Source organism: Pygoscelis adeliae, unplaced genomic scaffold (genome assembly GCF_000699105.1).
Source record: "Pygoscelis adeliae isolate BGI_AS28 unplaced genomic scaffold, ASM69910v1 Scaffold216, whole genome shotgun sequence".
Classification (NCBI taxonomy): Eukaryota; Metazoa; Chordata; class Aves; order Sphenisciformes; family Spheniscidae; genus Pygoscelis; species Pygoscelis adeliae.
The window spans coordinates 2,375,041-2,392,062 of NW_008825073.1; the positions used below are offsets into that span (position 1 = coordinate 2,375,041).

Sequence of the window (17,022 nt, forward strand, 5' to 3'; positions counted from 1 at the left end):
CTTGGGTCATCGTCCCTTACCACGGTGCAACTGCAAGCTGTATATCCATGCCTGAATCACCACCATTCACTGTCAGTACATCAGAAAAGCCAGCCAGTTCCTGGTCACAGTGATATGCTGGACTATAAAAGCCAGCAGATGAGAACGCCTCTGAAAGATGTTGCTCTCATACTTAAAGAGTTTGTATCTCTTAGGTGCTCCAGATAAATCACAACTTGCAGTCCATTGCAGAGTGCTGCGATGGCAGTTCACGTAGACAGGCTAGCCCTAACTTTAAAAAACAGTTTGGGCAGCCCTCACAACTGAGAACTCAAGACAAGCTAAACCCATTACTTTTACTCAGCCGTTCAGGCAGTTTTTGCAGTCTGCTTATGTTATTATGGCTCAGTTGCTAGCAGTGCCCAGAGTAGGCAGCACAAAGTTAACATAAACAGTACACGACCTACAAGCACAGCAGAGACTGAATGTAACTCTGATTCATGAGCCTCTGCAGAGACTTCGGGGTAGGGACGCACAGATTAAACCTTAGCTACAGAACCTTCAATTAATTAGAACTCAACTAGGTTCAGTCTTCAAGATTCAAACCAAAGCTCTAAACTTTGGTCAGAACCACATTAAGCAGGAGAGGCAAATCCTCCCACTACCCAAAACATAATCACCCTGTTTAGGAGATTAACCAATTTGCTTTTGTTTCACAAGAATATTTGGGAAGTATTCAAAACTTAGTCAGCTCTGAAAGCTGATACATATTTAACAAACTTAATAGGTCCTGAGGCTGAGCAAACTTCAGCCAAACAGCTTTTAAAATGAAGCTCAGCAGTTCTAAAAATTAATCTGCTGGGAGAGAAGAGTTCAGAGAACCTTATAGGAACCAAATTTCACATTGTCTTAGCTGGCACTGTAACAGATTTCTCCGGTAATATATTCAGCATTTCTTGTCATGTCTGTGTAAACTGCTCTGTCTGTTTCTCTAGTTGCAGACTTATTTATTTTTTTTAATTCATGACCCAGAGCACATGGCCTGAAATAGATTTTTAATTATTTCAGGAAAGGATTGTGTTTTTTTATACTGGAGTTTGCTTTGTGCATCATCTTTTTTTCCCACTCAATTAAACATCATTTTAAGCTAACTGTGAAAGGCCAACTAAGACATTACCATTTAACATCCTGAGACCGTCACCTGATGTGGCCTGTTTAAGCGCCTGTTCCACTTGTTCTCTTCTCTTTGATTCAAATTCCAAAGCTTCCTGCAATTTTCTCTTTGCCTTTTTTTCTTTCTTCAAGCGTTTCTGAATTGTTGCTGAAATGTAAATATATTGTAAGAATGGCTGTTAAAGCACAATTAATATATAATGGAGGTGGTGAATGAGTTTATGTTCAATGTTCAAGGGGCCAGTTCTAGCTTGAACAAAAATAAAATCTGGCATGAATCTGATACAAAACCAAAAAAACCCCAAGCCATACCCTGTAGTGAAACAATGAACAATCTGAAAGGGCTTTAGATCTTCTTAAAGATCTTAAATCCCATTCTCACTTTGGAATAGTCCCATGGATTTAGGTCTCCTAAATCCATGAGACTCTGAGAGCCAGCCCGGTGGTTCACGTTACAGAGACTTCACCAATTTGGACTAAATTCCAGCTACAGTTCTGCACGGTTTGGTTGAGCAGATCATTGGCTTAAACTAATTTCTAGCAACAGCACCAATGTTCACCCTCAAAATCAAATAAATCTCTCACCCTTCATTCTAACCTTTTCCCTTAATGCTGAAAATTATATTGCTCCTCCTCCTCCAGTAGTTTTATCTAGAAAGATAATCCAAACACATGGGTTACGTCTCACCTGACCACTCCTCGTGGATGGAGGAAGTCTTCTGAATGTGTCAGAGATTCGGTTTTAGTTACGTTTTCTAACATTAAAAGGAAATGAAATCTATTTCTGCAGGCGAACTGTGTGCAGTGTTGGAGAATCTGAAATGTCAGCAGCGATGGTGTACAGAGTGAAAGCCCACACAATTAGGTGGCAATTTTTTTGGTAAAAATGGAGCAGCAGTTGGGTGAATTTTGAAGCAGAGTAACTGAAATAGCAAGAACCACTGCCCAAGATATTTGGACTTAAAATAGGTAACAGTGCAATAACACAGTGCTCCTGTACAGCTCTGCATTGGATCTCAATGCACTTTACAGTCATCTCATCTTCTCTCTTTTATAGATGGAAAGCAGAAACTGTGTCTTGACAAAGACCATCCACAGGCCATTGGTACAGCCATGTAAGATTTGGCAGAAAACAGAAGTATTCCTGACTAATCTCAGTCTTAAACCCAATTACAAATAAAGTCAAAACTATAACTAGACAATTGTATAGTATTAAGTGTAGCCAGATGATCAATATCTTCATTGGGAACTGCTGGCATTGGCTATGCTTGTATTCCCTCACCTATATAAATTCAAGCAATACAATGCACCTTTTAAGCCTTTTCCTTTTCAAACCCTGAATCTTAATCCCATATTTAACCTTAGTTTTCACCAGCACCAGGTTACCATTACTTGGGCCAGAACTACATCTAAAATATCTACCTCTGCTTACAACCATCCTTCCTGTGCTCCTGCTGGCTAACAGACTGTCCTTATTATCCTTATTAAGCTATCTTTAATGGGCTCTTACACTTGTTTTTTCACCAGTGCTGCAAGAACACTCTCTTGCGTCTCTTCATTGTACGACCTGCACCTCCCTTCCCTGGTTTGAACTGCTTGGTAGGATCTCTACACTCCCGTCACCGCACTTCCGCTGAGTGTACCCTGCAGCCAGAAAATACTCTCCTCCTGGGCACAGCTTGTGTTCCAGGAAATCTGCCATCAGCTGGCACGTCTGATGGGCATGAGGAAGATTGCACCGGAGGCTGATGCCCACGTACTTTCTCAGAACCAGCAGCAGAACATTTTTAGCAAGCTCTGGAAGGGGTCAAAGACCACCTCCATAGCATACCCCAGCTCATATGAAAGCGCTACGTTTCTACAACTCATCGCAGCTTGTGCACAGGATCGAAGGATGCTTTTGCATTGTGCTGCTGCTGCTTCAGTTCACGTGTGTAGTCTAATTCCACAGAGCAGTACTTAATCCCACGGATTCATTATGGAATCAAACAAATGGAGAAGCGAGGGCACTAGAAAGGTAGGTAAAACTAACAGACTAAAAAGAATTTGAGCTTAAACATAAATGCCCTTTTAAAATTACCATCTGTTTTAGACCCAAGTTTGCTAGTGTGTACACTCTGGCAAATATTGCTCACAAATATTGTTAAAATGAAAGTTGAACTTGTGTGAGCTGTATTTTGCAATCCCTTTTACTTATTTGCTTCTCCTCTACATTAGATACCTGTGAATTTCAAATCACAAAATATTGTTAGAAAATTTACTAAAAAATTTGGAAAAAATTCTGGGAAAATCCACAGTATTTGCATAACTTTTTGTGACCACTTGTTCACCTGAATTCTTCCTGACTTTTACAGATCTTTCTGGATTTGTAAATGCTCCATTCGGGGGGGGGGGGGAATGATACCATTACATGGGAAATCTCTGAGAGACTTAATAAATCATGAATGTCAAAACGTGATCTGTAGAACATAACGTTGCAAAATTGAGCAACCCGTGTGAAAAAGCCTATCTCTGACTTGCTATAATAATAAAGACGTGCACGTGGCGATGACCTGAAAGGCAAACAATTCTAAGGATATTGATTATTGGTGAAATCCTCTTTTGAGCCAGAAGCCAAGAAAGTCTGCGAATGGCTTAAGGTTTTTGTTGACTTAAATGTGACTCAGGAGGTGCACAGTGTGCTGTCTGCCTACACGGAGATAAGTTTTGTTTCATAGAAATACGGCAGCCTCATCCACGCTTAGACTGGGGTGATGCAACGTTTCTGAGCACTCACTGCAATTTAACAACTTCAGTAGTATTTACTGACCCTTCACAACTCAACTTAGAAGTGCCCTTCTTTGTTGCCTCTTACTGAGGCCTGGCGCTGCAGACAGCTCTGTTCTACACCCCTAATTTCAATTCAAAATGCACAGGAAGACAGTACTTGGCACCTATGTTTTTGGTCTTATCTAGTTTTATCTTTCTGATTTCACAGATGTAATCTAGAAGTAGCTTTTGGCATATAAAGTACTATTCCTCTCCTTTAGATGCAGATTTGAATTTTAAAAAGAATACTGCCTTCTTTGCAATTTCACAGCAAAAAAATCAGATTTACCAATTTAATTGCCTATTATTATCAAAAGCTTCTAAACAGTCATGGTTTTGTCTCAGAAGGCCCCATTTGGGGAGTGCTTTTGTATCTCACTCTCCTGATGGAAAAAAAATTATCTAGGGTTATTTGCTTCAGATCTTGCACTTGGGTAGACAACTTCTTGTAGTTCTGCCTATTTTGTTGCACTGAAGTTATCTACAAGAAAAACGAGCTGACTAGCACCTAAAGTACAGAAATGTGGGCTAGATAAGTAGTAAGATAATGAAAGAAAAATCAACTAAATACCCAAATTACCAACATATTCTCTTTCTCACAGTAAGACTGATCCTCAGTGCTTGGAGGATAATAGCAGAAAACAGAAGAAATTAAAGCTGTCAAATGAAGAAATCGGGCTGGGAATACACAGGCGGAGTGGTAATAATACATGTGAAAGCCATGAAACTGAATCAGCTTTCCTCCACAGAACCAGCCAACACTCTCTGCGGCCAGTTGCCCTCCAGGAAATAATCCTTCAGTCACTGTTCTGTCTGCTTACAGAAAAGTGTGCTTCATTCTGGTTTTATTAAATTTAAATCTTTCATTACCAGTGCTAGTCCACTGCTGCACTACACTGTAGTATGAATGTCAGTTAACTCCGAGTCCTCAATAGCTCCAGCTGGAAATGCCAAAGGGTTATACATTTAATAGATATCTAAACTCCATTTTTCATTCACTCACCTCTGCTTTGCAGCTCAGCTGTGAGTTGCCTTTCCAAGCTCTCTCTTAGTTCTCTCTCTCTACAAAGCTCCATCTTTAACTCTTTCTTTTCCTGCTGTATCTGCTTTTCCTGGACTCTCGCATTGTCCACAGCCACCTTCAGTAGGCCCTAAAACACACACAAATGTAAGATCTGAAAATACCAGTTTGTTTCAGCAGTGACAAAATTCATCCATTTGCTTCTTTTACACCCTCTAGGAAACAGAAAAATTAAAAGCAGGAACCTATAGACCTGGAATGCAACTGGGCATTTAAAGTAGCTAAATGTTGTATATGAGCAATTTTGTGGCATGGAATCGTTCAGTATAGCTTTTGCTAATTCATCCTACTGATGTGGTTTATTACAAACGGAGTGCCGTATCATTGCTGACCTCGGTCAACTGCAGGGAGCAGCAAAGGAGGACTAATGAGACTGGTGAATTTTAATATGACCATTATTGCCAACTACTAAGTCAAATAGACAATGTATGAAACCCTTTCACGATCGATAATGCCAGATAGTGGAAACCTAAGCATTACATTAAATAAAAGAAATTAGAATTGCAGATACAAAATAGTTTCTGAAACTTTTTAAAGAGGTTGAAAAAGAAACACATTTTATCCATCATGACATAGCCTGGCCCTATAGAGAATAATTTACCTGAATGTTGGTTAATAGTGTTTCTACTGATGAAAGACCATCAGCAAAAAGAAATGGCGCCGGAAATCCAGGAGGCAAGGCCTGTCCAGCCAGTTGGACTTTATCTAAGGTTGGTTTCATTATTGGAATGGCAATTTGGACCTCTTCTGTAAAGATAGGTTTAAAAGCAACATCAGAAAGCATTGGAAATATAGGTAAATGTAATTTCTAGAAACTAGCATTCTGTTTACCTGTAAGTCAAAATACAAGCGCATTAGTAAAATTGACATTGTTTCAGTTTTTGGGCAGCTGTGATTGTTGCTAAGGTAAGTTTGCAAAATAGTACAGAACAATAACAAACACACTGAAGACTATAACATAGCTGTAATAGAGTATAGACTATTATATCTCAAATTCTACAGAATTATACCACAGAATTATACCAGTATTACGCAGTTCATTAAACCTAAATGACCTTTCTTCATTCTATCATGTTTGCCATTCTGTGATGTGCGTTTTCTGTTGCTATAACCTTGACAAAATTCTAATCAAGAAATGTATCACATCTTTCTACTCCTTTAATGTTATCCTTCCCATACTCAGCAGTAAATAATCTCCACTGAGTCATCCTCTCCTGCTTCGCTAGCACCAACTCCACGTTGTCAGTAAAGTGTCAGCACGGGTTTTCTTAACAAGTACCTCGCTACTGTCAGCCTTTCTAGTCACAGGCAGTAGCCAAAAATGCTTCGCTGAGTTATCTCTACCGGAGGTATAAAGAGAGCTGGTGGCAGGGGGGTCACAGGAGCGGCCGGGGAGGAGAGGGCACTCCGGCGCAGGGCCTCGCTCCTGCGATTTACTGCACAGAACTAGATTGATGCATCTCTTACAAATTGGAGAATCGGGACCTGGTAGCTTCCCCTTCACTCGCTGTTTCAAATAGATCATGTTGTTATAGATCGAGCTGTGCACAGACAGTAGAAATGTGTATCCGGAAAGAAACAACAACATCAGTAATTGCTTTTCAAAAATCCTTTAAATTTTGTGACGAATCAGTACTATCACTGATGAACTCACATTTTTGAATAGGATAATTTAAACATACTTTAGGATAGTAAACGTTATCTCCTTCTCTCAGATCCCTATGGGTACTTCTTCCCCATGTATTCATTTTAAACATCAAGTTAATTGCTGAAAACCACAAAATTAAAATCTGTTAGCAGTCTTCAAAGCCAAACTCTCTACATTTCTTTTACTCTGAAATGTTAAAAAAACATTTCTGTGTAACATTCCAGGGAAAACCAGTCTATATATATTTTGTTCCTGCACTTGCAGAAATAATGAAGAATATCTTCTCAGCAATTGCTTTTTAGTAAAGCTTGCAACTAGTGTATTGACCGTAAGTTCATGATGCATGTGTTTTCTAAGGGCAACTGCATAGCCAGTCCTGACAGTTTCATTTGTCAAGTGTCTTGGTCATATTAAAGTCACGATTTACAATTAGACCATACCATATTCAAAAGGCCTCCTTCTCCCACCTCTCTTATTAAAAAGAAAACAAACCAAAACCTCAGAAAGAATCTGACAACAACGAATGAAACCACGGAGTCCCTACAGCAGTACTATTTCCTAGATGCTCCAAACTCCAGGAGCATCTACTGAGCAGCAAGCACTTTTTGCCGTGTTTCTAAACCACGCCTACTGACAACGAACCAGGAGCATAAGCAGTTTTCAAGTACTCTTTGAAATCTCTGTTTAGGGAGTATTTTGTTTTCACTGTGTGAGTTCATTAAATGGAACATCTTTATAATGATTCTTCAGGACTAATAACAACAAAAGCCAGTAACCTCCGCACATCTTCACAGCTATCTCTTTAGAGCTGTGTTCATGTAATTTAAACGATCCTTTCAAAAAAACCAAACTCTGGTTAACGTACTCAGACCATGGAGTTCACGCTGATTCAGATACACCACTTCTCGTATTTAAACACCTCATATCAGTGGCAGAGTTTTTAAAATAAAGTGATTAGTTGTAACGTATGATGCCACACAGAAATAACATCTGAGCCACGGAGTCACAAAAGACTAAACAGAAGTGGCATCTGAAGAAGAAAGTAATACATGAAGTATGCATAACAAAACTATAGCTGCTTTAAAATCTCTAGAAATCTCTACTATTTGGAGATGAAAGTAATAACATTAAATTGGCCGAAAGGAAAATTACTATTGACTGTGAAGACAGGTTGCATGGTCTACGGTTTGTAATGTTACTGTACAGCAGATTGAAGTTTCAGAATAGTATTACTCTTCTTTAAAGAGATAGACACAGCTAAATTAGGTGCTGCTTGCTGCAGTGAGGATCAAATGCAAAAAGAATCATATTTCATCAGACCTAGTCAACACCAGGAAAATAAATAGAAATATAAGAGGTATGCAGGCAATGATTCATTTTGATAATCTGGCCCAAGAGAGACACATAGAGACAGCACACAGATCTAAGCTTCTACCAAAAGACAAATAGGACAGAGAGGGTGGGAATTGGGATGACAGTGTAGCAGAGGTCACATCGATTTTCAGCAGCAGTTTTCACACAGATGAGATAACCCTGGACTCTATTTGGCCCATTGTTCATATCCTACCTGTCCCAGAAGCAATAAATTTCCAAGTCCCAGAAAAAGGGCAGTAAAGAAGAAGGATTCTACTTATGACTTCTTATGATTAAGTTTTTGTGCTAACCAAACATGCTTTGCAGACCAAGGTCACATTGCATGTTAAAGTCTGTAACAGCTGAAAACTAGAAGCAGCGTATTATGTTTTAGCGTATATGGGTGGAAACTGTCAAGCCATTCATCATTTTTTTTTTCTGATTGAAATCACACTCTGCAAAGATGAATGATAAATGCATTAGAAATCTATTTCAATCTTGTAATAGGTCTTCACATCTGAATGGTGTCTACGTCTTGTCCGTATTCTGAATAAGTGCACATTTAGGCAGAAATTTATTAGCTAGACTGGAGAAATCATAATTGGTAAAGCAATTAAAAATGGCATGTGTTGGAAGCATTTTTTGTGGATTGTATCAAATGCACCTCTTTAGTAGAAACAAAGATGTTGATTTAAGCATTTTGATTTTAAAGAACACTAAAAATATAAATGTTAAAAGCTGCACTCCCACATATAGTACAACAGAGTAAGCAAGAAATAAAGCTAGGACAACTACAATCTAACCAAGGACACAAACAACCTTTCTATTTATTGAAGCAAAGTGGGAACTACTTTTATCGAGCTTGTTTGTTAAACCTGCCATGCTTTATAATAGCATTCAGGAATCCATTTAGAGTGCAGTCTTTTTATTTTAATTTCTAGCTGGCATCCAGATGAATAGACAAAAGCAAGACTTATATTGCAGAGAAAAGAAATACACAGTAAACACTAACAGTGAATGGATTATTATCCCAGGAAAGCACATGGAAATCTTCTAGAAAGTTTCTCGTTCTTAATTCAATATACTAAAGTATTTCATCTTCTGCCTCTTGCCTAGGTTGCAAAAATAGAAATCGGAAAATGAAGCATCAACCTACGGACTAAACGCAGCACTGGGAACACGAGTAATGCAAATTGCTCCCTGCATGACAGTACATGGCCCAAACCAACAGGCAATTTTTATTTGCCAGCTGGTTTATATTCTTTCAGAAGGCATGTTTTTAAGTCCATCATTCATATACCTGATACACTTGGCATGACACATCCCTCTCAAAACACGGTAGAAATATTAAAGCTATGATTTACATATTGCCTAACACTAGTTAGACCACCAAGTTATTTCTTCACATAGACTTCAAAACTTTATCTATCTGGACCTGTATAAGCATTACATGTAAACCTCGCCTCAAATAGCTTATAGAACGTAACTCATGCACAAAATAAATATGTGGCACATGGCGAAGAGAGTAACAATTTATAGGAAATGTATAGTTACTAATCTGTTAGTTACTAACCGAGGCATTTGATCTCAGAAAGCCTTCAGCCAGCGTTAATAAGATGGTTTTGAACATAGATGGCAGCTGGGTCACTCCTTTTCCCTGCCTGTGGCATACAATTTAGAAACCTAAGGACTAAAATGGTTTACCACAATTATAATTCTTTGAGCTTCATCTCTGAGTGATGGGGATTACATTTAATGGTCCATAGTTACAAAAGAACAGCCTAGACACTCTAATGGACCTTTCTGACCTTTAATAAAATAAAACAGAGGATCTGCAACACCAGCTGAGTAGTACGTGCTACTCATCTCTGAAAATAAGATGCTACATTTTTATTTGAAATAGCATTATTTGCCCAAAGATCTTACAGAATCATCCAAACCAATGTATCTTTATAGCGGTAAGAGGTCCCTTGACTTCCAGTTGTATATCTACTTCACACCAACAGTGACAGGCAGCGGTGTCCAAACACGGGTATTTTGACAGAATGAGGGCCCAAATTCTAACTTTTGACTGCAAAAAGCAGTTTTCCAAAAAAGTGAGACTTCTTATTTTAATTTTAAACCTTGGCAACTTCTGTGTTGCTTATCTAGAAACTAGTAGAATTTTTTTCTTTTACAGTAAGGTAAGTATGAAAAACCTGTAATCTAAAGCATTGTTTATTTCAAATATTTTGTATCTGTAAGTCTGCAAGGACAGGGTTACCTGTCTTCAGTGTCTTAATAACTCTGAAAATCCTCCATAAACCTCTGCCTGCCTTTTTCTCCCTCACTCATTGCTTCTCTGCCAGGAGCTGAGCACTCCTGTTCATCAGTGAGAAAAGAGATACCTCCTCCTAACCTGGCACCAATCAGACTTAGAAATTTACTGCTTTAACCTTGTGATTCAGGTGCCAAATTTGAAGTCACTGCTGTTTTTCTTAATTACAGTCCCTGAATGAACAGGGTCAATGAATGCAATTGGGGAGTAGCTGATTAATCCAGTGCACTAGCTTTAAATCAGACTTTATTTCATTTCCAAATGATTGATACCACTTGATAGCACACAAGCATTTTTCACTACTGAGCTTTGCCATAAAAAAACTTCACTTTAAAAATAGTATCTAATCATTAGATATACATTTCCAGGCTGCCTTAAAAGCTTTTGGAAACTATCACAAAACAGTAACAGCAACTATGCTCCGCTTCACAGTATCCGCGTCCAAGCTGGTTCTCACCTATGCATTCTGAAATCAATTGATTTTGTCCTGAAGAAGTGTTTAATAAAACCTTTTCCTGGTTTTCAACAGAGGGGGAAAATGTAGACCATGCCCGTTACATATAGAGCAATGTGCTGACTTAGGAAAAACTGAGTGTATAGTAAAAAAAGAGAAAGCAAACTCTGCAAGCAATGCATTCACCACCCTTCCATAGACCTGTTCTCAGGAATTATGACAGTGTGTTTTTCTGAAGGACGTCATAAAGCAGGCATTTAGTGTTCAAATAGGAGGTGGAGGCAAAAAGCAGAGAAATGAAAATTTCACTAGAAAAGGCTGAAATTACAGTTTACAAATTGTCTTTATCTGTGCACTCTTTATCGAGAGATGCGTAATTATACAGCTTTGACATTTTCATCAAGGTACTCTCATTAATAACTCAGAAAATTATACCTATTTATAACTTCAACGTATTTACAATATACTCTGATGTTCACACGGCACCGACGGTAAAAACACCTGAAAATATTTTGTTAATTTGAACCTTAAAAAAAAAGGACCTGAGTTAGATGAGATACTAGGTTTGCAATAAAAAATGAAATTGAGAAGTGCAGCCAGACATCAGAACTGAAGTGTTTCATTGCAAGTAACTTCAGTCTAAAGTTCGATACGTACAGATTAAGAAAAACAAATACAACTGATGTCACCTGATTAAATTCTGTTCATTAAGGAGAACTGTAAGTACCATTAAGGCTACTAATAAATATACATAAAAAGCCTTCAAAAACGCTATATTTTATATTCACAACAATTACTTACAATTTATAGTTTGTCTGTGTTATTATTATACCTGCTTTCTCCTATGAGCTGCTCCTCAGGCAGGTTTTGGTAATCTGGATTCCGAAACATTTAAAAGTTGTTCTGTGCTTTAAGTTGCTTCTTAATATACGTAGAAGGTTAAGTACTATCGATCTGCATTTTCCATATGGCAATTTAAAGTAACTAGTTACTTTCAGCTAGTAATAGTGCCTTGTCTTCCCTCACACCGACAAGCAGCATTATTTCTACTGACAACAGAGAAAAGTGCAAATGTGAACTATTCAATAAAAGGCTAGTAATAAAATTACTGTGGCGTGGAACAAAGGAGGAAAATGAAACAAAATAAACAAAATCCTCCTCATGGCCATTATCAAGAGGTTATAAAATTTTTCTCAGCTAACTCCTATTAACATTCACAAGGGGTTTTTTTTTGTGGTGATTTTTAAGCATTGCTGTAGTCCGACTGTTCTTCTACTGAGATTTTAAACTGTCAGATGAGGATGGGTAGGAGGAACTTGCCAAGAAAAAAAAGATTCTTCAATTTTCTTGGCGGATTCAGCTTTTCCCTATTAATGTTGAGATTATTTCTTCAACTATTTTATTGCAAATATTTATGACTCCATATGGAACAGCAGATGTTGAAGGGAAGGGATAGCAGAAAAGACTTCATTTTCAGCAATTACCCTGCTACTTGTTGTCATACTGTAGGTGTTCTTAGTGCATCTATTTTACATACCACCCTGTCCTTTCACACACTGTAAAAATGTCAGTTTGGATAATTAATATAATAACTTCAGTCCAAATAATTTCCACAATATTCATTTATGGAAAAAAAAATAAATAGGACAACAGGAGGAAGAAATCAGGAAGGAAGAAGGAAGATAGGAATTGCTTTCCCAGTCCTTCTAGAATATCTGATCACGAATCAGTTTCTTGCAAAGCTGCCTTAATACAAAAATCTTTCCCTTTTTTCCTTTGAGACAGATTCCAGTGACCGTCACCAAGAAGAGAAATCATACAAGAAACAGAAAAACAAAGCTATCCAAGAAGCAGTACAATAAACAGTAAAATTATTGCGTAAGAAAGGTGAAGAAACACAGGCTGGGTGTGATGAAGATAAATAGGAACAGGTTGATGGTGTTCAAGCTGAAGAAATGCCCGTTAACTGAACTGTCAGCCTACCAGCACAGGCAGCCAGAGCTGGCTGGGGAATATCAGTCCCCACCACGCAGACGGTGAGGTCCACTCGCAGGCAGAATGGCGCCTGCTCTGCCACGTCCTCAGGCAGCACATGCAAGCCAGCTCCCGGCCAAACACAACTGCGATTAGTGAGGCATCACGTTCAGATTGATAAACCGTGTGTTAGCGTGTATCCAACAGCCGCGCATGGGGGACCTGGGAGGGAGAAGGGTAATAACTCAATCCCAGCGCCATGCTAACTGCAGCTACATGGCTCCCAGACGGGAGGTAGCTCCCAGACGGCATAACTTGCGGAATGGGCAGGGGAAGCTGGCAGCTGCCTGCAAAAGCCACCTACAAAGGTCTGCCTGAAGGGTGAGGCACACTGCTGCGGTCAAGCTCTGCTGGCGCCATGCATGTCTGTAAATGCAGTACTCGAGAACTGACAAGCAAAACCGTGTACCCAAAAAAGGCCTTCTGTGCCTCCACAGTTAGGCAATCTCTTTCATGTCCCACTCATTGTAATAAAAATATACAATGTGCTTTTAAATAATTTTCATCATCTACTCCCTTTATTGCAGTATTTGGTAGTATAACCAATAATTTGAAACAGATCTCATTAGAAAGATTCCATTTTTTCCTATTCACAAAACCCACACAACTATATAAATGCTTCCAGATAGCTGTGATCAGTGGGACCAAATTTTCACCAGCACGGCACGTACGCCTGTGTTCCCATTGTGCACCTGAAAAACTCCACCTGCCTGCTAAAGCTGCAAATGTGCCACCAGGAAAGGCTTTTTTGAAGTTGTCTTCCTGGTCCAGGGAACTATTCAAATGTCAACAGTGCGTATGCTAGGTGCAAAGTCTGTGTTCCTAATCTCAGGCAAAGCCAGGCTGGAATCAAGACGCTCATTGCCTTCTGGGGTCCAGGCAGTAAACTCAAGTCCCCTCTGGCCATAAGCAAATCTAAAGGCATGCAGAATTGAGCAAGAGGGAATGTTATTCCCTGACATCGAACCTTAGTGATCACCAGCAGAACTGACTGGTAGCCAGGGACCCAGCTGCGGGGCTCTGGGTGCCATCGGAATAAGGTAAAGGAACTCTAAACCTCAAAGTTAGTAAGTATAAATATTTTTGTAATGTGTTTGCCTTCTATAGGATTATACACATTTAATTCTATATAGAGATTATAAACAGTTATGTATTATGTGATTTATGCTAACATAGTAATTATGACACACAAGATAATTAATCTCCTAATATATTTTAAAATAGTACCAAACTAATATCAATATTATTACTGTTGAGTTCAATTTCTTAAAGTACATGTATGACCAGCAGTTAAGTCCTCCGAATATTTGAAGCAGGCAGAGTACTCCATTTCCTGGATATTCCTGGATAATTATTCCTGCTTTATTAAGGTTTATTTTACAACTGTGTAAAATAGGTTATAAAGGACAATTCTGCTATTATGTCCTCCCCTGCTTAGGCTTAATAAATATTATATTCCACACCATCCATTAAAGCCAAGCAGTGGAGAAAATAGGAGTGGTAGTAATCTCCTCCACAGATGTAAAATACCTTTAATAAAATAAGGGTGTATAACAGTCAGGAACAAATTACTGAGGTCTGCTTTAATAAAATAGTACCCTTAAAGAAGTATTACTCTTAAGGTACTGATATTCCCACTGGTGATGCACTGTATCCTTTCAAAGCAGTATAGCTTGTTAAAATGGCAAGATATCTTTTTGCAATAGAGTGTTTGTGTCCAGGCAGATACAAGGTTTGTATAGAATGCATCCAGGGAGCCATAAAACTGGTGGGAAACATATTTCTCCGTGGTATTTTAGTACTTCGAAAAATTCAATCACTGGGAAAAAATGTTTTGCTGTAAACATCTGAAGAGCCTTATAAAAGCAATGGCTTCCCACAGCACCTGCTTAAATAATTTTAAGAGGGAGTATGTCTTTGCTCATCTTCTAAAACTTGTAGAAAGCTTCTCCTATTAATTTCCCTGGTGCTGTCAGGCCAAGGCACTTTTAATCAGAAATAATTATGAGTGCAATTGGGGACTGTTCACCAGCAGGCTTTTTGCACTGTAGAAATAAGACAGCTTTCAAAACTGATCGCTAGGAGAAATATGATTGCCTTAACAGGAAAATATACCCAGAAAGATGATCACCTTAAAAGTTTCCTTCTGAATGAATTATGAATTCTTCAGATGTCAACAAAGAAGTACTCCGCTTATATATCCTAGCGTTTGAATTCAGTTTAGTTACACATTGATTTTATAAACCCTGATTATCAAGAAACATGAGAAATTCATCCCTTTTTAATTTACCTTCTAACTGTTTTAATTCTACAGGTGAGTAGCAGTTCTGTGCTGTAGCTGTTAGCGGTACGACTCCTGACACAGCCCTGTTGTAGACTTCCACAGAAAATTTTAAGCTTGCACCAGCTCCTCAGACCTTCCACGCTGCACACAGCCTGTCCTTCGGTCCCACAGCACAGGCAGAGGGCACCGGGCTGCAGCGCACCCCTGCCTCCTGCCTGCCTGCCAGCCCAGCTCTTGCTGCAGCAAGCAGGGTCCTGCACAAAACAACGCGTGCACCCATCTCCCGCCCCGCGCTGCGCAGCAGCACTCCTAAGTGCCGCCGATTAGATACTGCCAGTATCTCCTGCAGATATTAAAGGTTACAGAACTGAACCCTAATGCAACCAAGCCCCTCTCGGGCTAAGCAACGGTCAGAACTTGGCTTATCCCAGTCCTCCTCCCCTCTTCAACTAAGAGGGCAAGTAATGGGCCCTCTGATAGAAATGTTGTCCTGGTGTATCGATATTACATCTTAGTGACAGAATGATTAGACTCACATATATCAGCATTACAGCAGCTCTCGGTGTGGAGAGCTGCATGTCCATAGCAACGTAGCACAACTCTTTGCCACCAAATAATTACATGATGCTCTGGGGAAAGACAAGTTTTCCTAGCACACAGCCAATCTATCAAAAGGGAAAACTCTTTCTGACCCAAATGGCAGCTGCAATCGGAGTATAAATGTAAGCTAACCATCAAGTAGTCCACATCCACTACTTTGCAACCTAATAACTGTTAAGTCTATTGCTGTCGCTTATCCTGAGCTCTTTTAAAAGATCAAATACTGGGTAAAGAAAAGAAAGAGGAAAACTTTCTGCAGAAAGCAGCAGCAGCTATCTGACATTAATCTGCTGTATTCTTCCTTCAGATCAGCCTGAGCGTTGTGTTTGGCCGCTGGGGAGGCAGGACGCTGTGCTGCCACAGGCTCCAAGCTCTCACCTTACAGGTGCAGCACCTCTTCAGTGACTCACCTTGTGAGCAGTGACTCCCAATACATATCTGAGACAAAACATCACTTGCAAAAAAGTGTGAAATTAAGTATTTAAACCACAAGAGACTAATTCCAGGGTCCAGTGTTTTCCTCTAACAGGTTACTAGTACAGTGCAGGAGTACAATTCCCAGCAACTGATCAACAGTTTTCCTCTACTTTTCTCTCTGCCCAAGACCTCAAGCACCTGTGCCATCAACCTGAAACAGCAAAATGCACGAAGTTATGCTCTGCTCTGGAATGCGGCATATAGCAAAGTTTGGCAGTAAAGCCCTGTTGCTTAGGTTAATTCCGTTAACAACAGCCTAATATCTGCTGAATGCAAAGCACAAAAGCTGGAGAACTGAGCAATGAAGACTTCCCCCCGCCCCCAGCCGTGTGTATGTACAATCCCATTCTTTCAGTGACTTGGCATTGCAAACCAATCACCCCAGGAAGATTTTGAGAAACTTCATGAATCTTTTGCCTCTAAATCACTATAATTTATAGTAGACTTTAAAACAAACAAAAAATGCCACTGGCGTCATCATTACTAAATAAAATCTGCTAAGCAGATTTTTGGATAAATCTCTTGGACTTACATGCTTCTCAACTAAAAACAAACTACAAACCAAAACAAATTACACAGACACCCAGTACTCCAGACCTCTCACGCATTCGCAAACAGATTTCAAACCAGCCTTGGATTTGATTGGGTGGCTGAAAAATCCAACCTCACGGACCTGTCACTTCCTGTGGCTTCTAGATTTGGCAGCCGATGCCGGGAGAGGCAGGGATGCGCCACAGCGAGCTCTGCAGCTGGCTCCCAAGGAAAAACAGAGGGGAGAGAAAATGGCACCATCTTAAGCACCCTCCTGCTGCAA

The 17,022-nt window shown here is 39.5% G+C and overlaps 1 protein-coding gene across 1 annotated transcript in view; it reads right to left on the reverse strand.

The window, feature by feature from the left end:
* The window catches only part of DACH2 (dachshund family transcription factor 2), a 170,231-nt gene that overhangs the window by 12,678 nt on the left and 140,531 nt on the right, over positions 1-17,022 (reverse strand). Inside the window, exons 10-12 of the mRNA XM_009326650.1 lie at positions 5,643-5,788; positions 4,964-5,111; positions 1,157-1,300 (exon numbers count right to left, since the gene is read on the reverse strand). Of these exons, the coding sequence (XP_009324925.1) occupies positions 1,157-1,300; positions 4,964-5,111; positions 5,643-5,788 (438 nt within the window). The remainder of the gene's footprint in view (positions 1-1,156; positions 1,301-4,963; positions 5,112-5,642; positions 5,789-17,022) is intronic.